This window comes from Vanessa atalanta, chromosome Z, assembly GCF_905147765.1.
Source record: "Vanessa atalanta chromosome Z, ilVanAtal1.2, whole genome shotgun sequence".
Lineage (NCBI taxonomy): Eukaryota > Metazoa > Arthropoda > Insecta > Lepidoptera > Nymphalidae > Vanessa > Vanessa atalanta.
The window spans coordinates 10,795,471-10,804,576 of record NC_061902.1 but is presented as its reverse complement, the minus strand read 5'-3'; the positions used below and the strand labels follow the sequence as shown (position 1 = coordinate 10,804,576).

General features: G+C 29.8%; 1 protein-coding gene across 1 annotated transcript; it reads right to left on the bottom strand.

The window, feature by feature from the left end:
• Positions 1–218: 218 nt before the first annotated feature.
• Positions 219–8,079, bottom strand: LOC125076103. Its single transcript, XM_047688062.1, has 7 exons — positions 7,852–8,079; positions 6,826–6,984; positions 6,380–6,554; positions 5,591–5,842; positions 2,380–2,454; positions 1,242–1,357; positions 219–373 (listed from the first exon to the last, which is right to left on the bottom strand). The coding sequence occupies exons 1-7, from the start codon at positions 8,017–8,019 to the stop codon at positions 272–274; spliced, it is 1,047 nt and encodes a 348-aa protein (XP_047544018.1). The 5' UTR covers positions 8,020–8,079; the 3' UTR covers positions 219–271.
• Positions 8,080–9,106: the final 1,027 nt, after the last annotated feature.

Below are 9,106 nucleotides of genomic sequence, written 5' to 3'. Positions count from 1 at the left end.
TACACACACAAGCACGCTGTCCCAAAGTGTATTGGACGCTTTACAAATAGAAACCAATGAGAAACCACACGTGACACGTCACGTGTACTAAAGTATAAGGGTGAAAAGTTAATTGAACAAAAAAACATGTTTATTATGGTTTAGGTAGAATATTTATTTCAAATAAAAATTATGATAAGCAAAATAAATCATAGCTAACAAAAACAAAGAATAAAGTGTTCTTTAAACTATATTGTTTGCAGTATATAAGCGTTATTATAATGACTTTTAATTATTTATTTTCCTCGTCGCTTGACTCTGATACAGCCGGTGTTACGGTCACGTTTCGTCTGCTAAATATCTTTTCACTTGGTAAGTATATGCCGAATCGATCCTGGATTAACATATAAAATTTTATCAATATACAGTTATGTGACTTGAAATTTAACATCCTAACACCTCTCGCGACTCCTTTTATTAAGAAAGGATTTTTGAAATTTCCATCCCTAAAGAGGTAAGATAAGGGTTTTAACTTTATATAGGAATAGAACAGTCGTCTTAATAGTTTCAACTGGGAAATCGAGATACTTTTAATTTGGCATCCGAAAACTTATCTCAAAACCTACATATTATTGTTTTATTATAGTTATTTTAGAAGAAGTATGAAATTTCATAGACAACTATCTGGTAAGAATTAAATAAATGATTCAGCGTTTATGAAACTTCTAAACAAAAAATCAATACATAAATGTTCCGTCGTTTTGGATTTCAAATGCGAGGAATGTGGTAGAAATATTTCAGCGAAAAGTTAAATAAATAATATAGTCGTAATCGTTCACTTTTTTTTATTACATTTTTCACCACCAAAGTACTATATTGTTTTGATGTCCACTGGATACTTAGGTTAGAATTGATATTACGTATAGGATTTAGTCGTTGAGGTATCACATATCGATCAAGCAATTTCATTACACTCTTCAAACTTTTTTATATCATTAACATATATTCACCCATTTATTGTACTTAAATGTTTATTGGTTGATCCTCCTTCCCCTTTTTTATGAATAGCCCAGCGAAGCGGACGAGTAACAACTATTTTGTATATATTTATACAAAAAGCATCTCATTCATATTTATATTTAATTATTTGCGAATGCAATAAGACAATTATTCTTATATTTAATATATATACACAAATTATATTTTCGTACATTTTTGTAATTTATTTGAATAGTATATTTGTAAAAAGAAACTTAAGCAACCTTCGGATATCTGTTATATTTAAACTGCGGATGACACACGCAAGGACGAGGAGGTGGTGTTTTGTAACTCTCATGGGACGAGATCTCGCTTTTAGGACTTGGAGGCGTCTCGTAACCTAAAAATTACAAATTACCTTAAAATTTTATCACACAAAATGCAGATTATTTTATATTATTCATAAAACAATGATAATTGAAACATTACTTTTATCGGTTTTTTTTTACAGTATTAGTTTTAGTAATTAAAGTTTAATTGAAAATTTGTTAACGAATAATATTCTCTCGTGAATAGATATCAGCAATAAAATAGCTACGTTTAAAATATAAATCAATCTATTGTTTAGGAGCCGCCTTTCAAAATAAAGCAATCAAATTTCCTCGCCCTCACTACTGGTGCTCATTTTTACTCTTTTCAACTGCGAATACTTCTTTTAGCGCAATTACGCAGTAAATCCATCAGTACGAGCTTCCGCAAATATGCTGGAAGCGCTACAGCCCCAACAACATCCTAAAGGCATTATTACATTGAACAGGGCGTTCAACGCCCTTTGTATATAGGACTGAAGCTACAGACTCCTCGCAAAGAATAGGCCTTAAATAATGTTATTTTAACATCCAGCCCTATTGCGTCGGAGCTAACATTTACCGTGTGTACATTTGATCGTCAAAATTTTCTTTGATGTTTTAGATATATTATCATACTATTTTTTGAACACACTTTAATTAAAATCTATTGAATGCAAAGTTTTCGCAAAATAGTAATATTATTCATTTTATATTTCACTCTCGGATTTTAACCGCGATCATACCTTCTTTATTATTTTGTCCGACGTTTGGACTAAGTTGTACTAGTAGTGGTCACGAGCTGACTGGCCTCAACTCGGTTCGCGACCACGAGGATAGGATCGCGGTTAAAGCTCGAATATAATATTATATTATATAAAATGGACATACTCAGTTGGTTAATATTGGTCATTACCGTAACTAACTATTATTTTTTTATTCTGTCATCATTGATTAAACATTTGAACAAAGAGGACACACCATTAAGAAGTTAAAAAATTGGTTCACATAAATAGGAACATCAATGTCTAAAATAATAATTAATATAGTATTTTTTTATGTTTTTTATTAGTACCTTTAAAATTATTTAGACGCCTCAAAGTTCTTTTCATTTTCTTTCTCATTCTTTTTTCCCAAGCGATAGCAGCAACTGAAAGCAAATACAAGACTAGTTAATATAGTAACAAAAATTATCTAAATTAAACATTGCAGTTCCTTATTTACTCTACTTTCAATTAATGTATAGGACACGTCATGGAAATGAAAACTTAAAGTGTCAGGGAATCTTCCCTGAAATATTTCATATAGAGACGTTGTTAAAATGAATATTCATCAATTACAATGGTGTTTCGCATTACGAATTTCTTTCATTCTATTTTATTTTGCGAATGAAAGGGCATAATAAATAAGCTCTACTTGAAAAAAGCATCACTTAATCGTAGCGAAATGGTTTGACACGTCTACCGATCAAGGAAGCAATTGGAGTTCTGCAATTAAAAAAAATAGTTATTCTACTAAATAATATCTTGCTATAAAGATTTCCTTTAGCTTAATAAATAATAACAAGATATAAACAACCGGTAAACTAATTTATTAGGGCTTTGCCAGTATGCGCCAGAATGAGATTACAAAAAACGGTCTGCTGGCTTGTTTCCCGTGTTTTCAATTTACAGCTCTTCAAAAATAGTACTCTATTTATTTCCTTAGATTTAAGATACCGAGGTTCTTCATATTATTGACTTTAATACTTGATTACTATTACTTTACTTTGATGTCATCTTAAAAATCATTGCTCGTGACGTAACGAGTCGTAAACTGTCCTTTTCAATTTCAAAATCCTCTGAAATCACTGAAGGTTATTTAAAAAAAACATTATATAATAGAATTTACATTTCTAATAAAAAAAAACAAATGAAATTAATAACTTAACTTTTTATTAATAATTAGGCAAGAGAAAATTTAGCCGTACTACCACACCTGGGGGTGCAATGCATTGAGGATTAAAAACAAGCCAGACGGAGTGATTTTCGAATTTGTAATATAGTTGTGGAGGTTAAAATAGTATTAGAAGTAGACGTAATGGCTTAAGGTCCGTCGAATAGGAAGTTGATAACGAAGCCATGTCGAAGTGCAATATTCATAGAACTTTAAAACTGAACTATTCTTTAAATATGAAAATTTCAATCAACAAAGTTGTTTGATTTAAAGTTAAATAAACGAGAATATAATATTAAATATATTTGGGATACAGATTGTCGCCACTATTAGAATAAATCCATAATTTCACTATTTTTTGGGAGTAGGTTTTTTAGTGTTTTCGAGTCTCGACAGTAAAACCTACCAGTACGCCGAACGGGAAATGGCATAACTCTCATTATTCTTCGTTCCCACTCTCTATTGTAAGAGAAATACGTTTTTTTATCTTTTTAAAGGTATAAATTCTATGATTTTTTTTTACCTTATATTTATTCCTTTCATTAAAAATTCTTTCAATGATCATCAATTCGTTATTTCATATCTGACAGTCGTTCCGATACGGCCACAGTCAAGACAATGGAAATTTAATATTATGTCATACCAAGTTAATGAAGATTTGACGCACTGATTAAAAAAAAATATATTAATTTTTATCAACCCATGAATCTCAGGTTTTCTCATGTGTAATACAGTAACCAACGGGAAATTTCCATGCTAGTCTGATAACCAAACTTCGCAGTCACCCTTACAATGAAAGGAAATTCTGAACTCTTAGTTGGACTTCCAATTCCACGGCTTAGTATCATTACTCGTCATTTTCAGAACGATATTATAAACGCCGCCTTACAACATACGATGTTTTTCAAAAAGATCGTTTTTGTTTATAACTACATTTTCGTCAAAGAACTCACTTTTATTAATGAGCAACTTTATTTCGTTACAACAAAAATCAAATTGAACAGGAAATAATGAGAAGATATTCGAAGATATAGTTCCATCACCTCAATATGACAGGCAATTATGTCGACACATCGATAAAGTGAAGTAAAATATTAAATTCATAAAGTAAAAATTATATATAGGAAAAATTTAATTCACCATCAATATAGTTTAAAATCTTTAATATTTTCTAATAAATTATTTCAGAAATATTACTACAGATCAACTATTACGTATATTGTATGATATTTTTGTTTAATTTCTTTATTTCTAATCTGGAAATCACAATGTTGTCAGTTTATTACATACATAGCATGTCAAATAGCGAAGCTGACGAGTACAACACGTATGCATGTACCGCATACTCGTCAACTTTTAGATACTCATCAAATAATACTATGTTAATATTGCAAATAATGGCAAATATATATGACGGAGTGGCATGTCCCGGCTTGTTTTTAAAAACATGACGTCAGCATTGCTGATGTCACGAATGTCAGGGTTTGAATTTCTATCCATCCTCGAAGGTATGAAATTAATTTCATGAGTTTAAACTCAGGAAATATTCTTCTCTGATTTATTCCAAATTGAGGAGGTCCGATCGCTGCGATGGTTCGAACAATCCTCTCGATACCGGCAGGCGTTCGGCTTTTTATAACAAAAATGGGTGAGGGCACTATTCACTCAATATAACACCTATTTATGGACGGTGAAATATTTCAAACTAATTTAACATCTCAAAATTCACTAAATATTATTAATTTAATAATCAAACAGTTTTCAATTATTAAAAATAATTAAAACAATAATTTCCGGGCACGTGTTTTTCTTAAATTCGTGATTTTCCGCCGACATGTACCTTTACCGTCCATAAATGATTCATTCAATATTGCAATACTTTTAAATTCATATACCTATGTTCAAAATCAGAAATCATTGTTGAGGAAGCCTTCCGATTACAGAAAAAAATAATAAATCTATTTGTTTAGAATATGATTGTACTTAATGCAAACAACAATTAGTAGTATTTATTTCAAAGAATAACAAAATTGCATAATAGCTGAATTCGTTTTAGAACGAAATGACAATAGATTAATTTATAAAACAGGTAAATGTATGACTAACTCAATGAACGCTCGTTTTATTTTAGGGAAAACTATAGTTCCAATCATCATGGACATCTAACGCGACCAAATCATTGACGACGATAATGTGTACAATAATATTTTCAGCAATTATTAATCGCAAAATAGAAAATTGAATTACTAAAGAATAGCAAATAATAATATCTCGAGTACATTCGATATTACAATAACATGGATGACATAAATAGATTCTGATAAGGTTAAATCACAATCTGATCTCCTTACCAATACGTTCCTTTTCCGTGATATTAAAATCAAACTTCTCGTAAGCATTATTAAAGAGTTCTAGAATATCCTTTTTTATTTCAGTCACTGGTATTTCCATCGCATTTTCTACTGCTTTCGAAAGTTCTATATATGCAGTATCATAGTTCAGAGCTTCGTCATCGACACGGAGAAATATTGCCTTATCAACTGTATTTGAGACTAAATTCAAGAGAGTCTCTGATAAAGTCGGTTCTGGTGTTGGTATCGGTTCTGTAATATTTAATAAGATTATTAATTACTTTTTGAAAAAACAAACTGGAAATTATTTGAAAAATGAACTACAATTCCTGTTCTAGAGTAAGGATGTAATTATATTGTTTATTAATTCGAATTCGATTTTTATTTGAGTATTTCAATTATTTTGTACAACTCATAACGTGAATTATTATAAAACGCTTTACGAACGATTATTTCGGCAATTATTTTTATTTTAGTTTACTCTTGTTAGTGAAGATAATAATTAAATGGAGATAAATTCTGTATTTTTCAAAAATGATTTTTATTGTGATAGAATCGTAAAAATACATAGCGTAGAAAATAAAATAACCCAATTGTGGATGGCTATCTTACTCAGTGTCTTTTAATTATAATTTATAAAAAGAGAAACGACTATTGTACGTAATCTATGTATTTCTTTTTGTTTAAATTTGACCATATGTAATTTTTTTTTCGATTCATTGATCGTTTTGAGCCGTGCACTTTAGGATCTTAATGCATTATTTAAAGTAAAACAAGTTTTTTTCTCACCCGGTGTTGCCAACGTGGTATCTGACGTCATGTCTGAAAGAAAAGAGGATGATTCTGTGTCAATGGTCGATAGAGAAGGAGTACGCCATTTTTGAGGTTCCGGTTGGTAATGTGATGTTATGATTTTTCTTATATCATCTCTTAGTTCAATATCATTGTAAGGAGGCTGAGTCCACTGAAACAGCAGTCAAAAATTAATAAATATGTCATTTTAGAAATTCCCATTATACTGTTAACATTTTTTTATTTAATTTTAGTGCTCTAGTAAAAACGTAAATAATATGGTATATTATAATATGTTATTTTATGCCTAAAATACTATAAATTAAATATTATTAAACATTTGCTATTGTCGGAATATTTTATATATTTATTATAACGAGAGATCATATATTTAAAAAAAGAAATAGTTGCATTGCTAAACTACTTATAAGATAAATTATAACCTGCTTTTTCTCTGCTGGTGACTGGAAAATGATCTCTTCTATTTCTCTCATCAGTTCATCGGCTGGTCTTAAAAAATGCTCAGCAGCTTCTTTTAGTATCCCTTTTCTCTTATTTTTTTGCACCATTTTACTAATGAATACTTCAAGCATAGCGTGTACCTTTATTTTATTATTTAACATTAAACAAATACATGATGATTTTGTCCTGACCGGTTTCTGCCACGGATACTAATCTCAAGGGTGATAAGCCAAATATGCAGAATTATTCGACAGAAAAATCTATAAATTATCGGCATACGGAATAAAACAACATGTCCTGATTTACTGATTCATCATCGCCGAGCGTATTAAAGTGAGGGCCATAAAATTTAGTGAGTAGGATCATTTTATTGTGTAGACACCCACTAAGGAAGGAATTTTGAAAATTCTACCCTTAAGGGGGTGAAACAGGGGTTGAAAGTTTGTATGGAAAGAGCATGAAACTTCTTGATTAAAAATGAGTAGATACGTATATAAGCGTTTCTGGATATTTAACCCTAAGGAGTGAAATACACACCGATGTGGTATGCAAAGGGCCTTAAATTAAGGTAATATTTTAAGTTACCTGTAAACATATTCAACTTTCAAGCGAGCAAAAACGCGGGCAACTGCTAACTTATAATAATTGCGTATAAAATAATACATTTAGCAGAGAGTGCTTCATCTTTATTTGTTTTTTTTTTCTTTTAATTAATTTATATTGTTCGTTTTATTTAATACTAGCTTTCTTTTTACTACGTCGAAAATACAAAACTTTAGCCATCACGATGATCCAATGCTAAATGGCGGATATACAAATCTCAGAGTATTTGGTGAAACATGTTTCTTCACCGCTGAGCTCGAGATGAATGGTAACTATAAATCAAGAGCTACAAATAATTCTAAGAGCACTGCATACGTGAGACAGCATTATTTAGCCAATGGTTTTGTTACACGTAAAAGATAATTTAAAATTACGATGAGGTTAATTAAATCTTAAGAAGTAACCTCAGGGTGACGTAATAAGTATTCATCCTGTTCTATTTGTAAAGTCTGACCAAATCTTGTAGTACATGCCGCCTGACAAGGAGATAAAGCATCTTCGTCTCGATTCAAGTAACCATCCGCAGGCAAGACATCCGGAGGCACACCTTTTATTAACTTCTTAAGAGACATCTTTACTACTAAATAAGGCTACAATATTATCAATTTCTTCTAAGAAAGATTGAAGTTAAATTCAAGTAATTGTATATACCGCTCTCGTTAAATCATTTAGAGTTCTGTCAAAATAATTATATAATTGAATTGTCAATTTTGAGTGATGAAATTAACAATTTTATAATTCGCCAGTCAACAACAATTATAATCCTGGCTTCAAGGTCTCTAATATTAGAAAATATTTTTCTTTTTTTTTCTTTTTTAACAGCATATTAAGCATAGCATATTAACAGCATAGCATAAAAAAACTCAATAGAAAATTAGTTAAATCAAGAAAAAAGCAATAATACAAAAAAAATTTAAAAAAAAAATTAAATATAACTCGAATTAAAAAAAACAAAAACAGATAATATTTTATAATTATGAAAACATGTAAAAAAATATTTAGAGATAATTTATAATTTTATTTTTATTTTCAAATATTTACTTACAATGAAATAATAATAATCTAATTATTAATGATATTAATAGAAATTTATGAAATTTTAACTAAGAATAAATTGCTGCTTCTAAACCAAACATAAAACTCATTTTGTTCGCCAGATTCCTTAATATAATATCAGCATTCCAGCGCTTACCTTACGTAAACAAAAATGTGGTATTGTATCAATAAAGGTACAAAAGAAAATACCTTGTATTTTATTAAAACAAAATGACGCGAAAATACTTTACAATAATTTCGTTTACATAACATCTACAACAATATATGACTTTAAAATTAAAGCTTCACTAATGTTATATGTGATTTATGTATCTTTATCTGTAATCATTTCATGCACTTGGTCCCCTTGTATAAATAAAAAGGGTAGTAATAACTGTGGGTGACTTACCGCTCAAATTTACCCCAACTGGATTTGTGACAAATAACGATATCATGCTATGGTATTAAATTAGTTTGCTCAGTAAATATTAAAGCTGTACAATATTTTTTCTTTTAATTTCACGTCTGGTATAAACTCTGAAAGAAAAATATTCGCCCAATGTCACGTTTTATAAGGAAGACACGTAGGATATCAATCGGTTTTAAATTTTGATTTTCAATTGA

Coding starts and splice junctions, on each gene's coding strand:
- LOC125076103 (XM_047688062.1), bottom strand. CDS start 8,019: ATGTCTCTTAAGAAGTTAATAAAAGGTGTGCCTCCGGATGTCTTGCCT. Junction 6,555..6,825: donor CACCAGCAGAGAAAAAGCAG/GTTATAATTTAT, acceptor CTGCTGTTTCAG/TGGACTCAGCCTCCTTACAA. Junction 1,358..2,379: donor GCGTCTAAATAATTTTAAAG/GTACTAATAAAA, acceptor TGTAATTTTTAG/GTTACGAGACGCCTCCAAGT.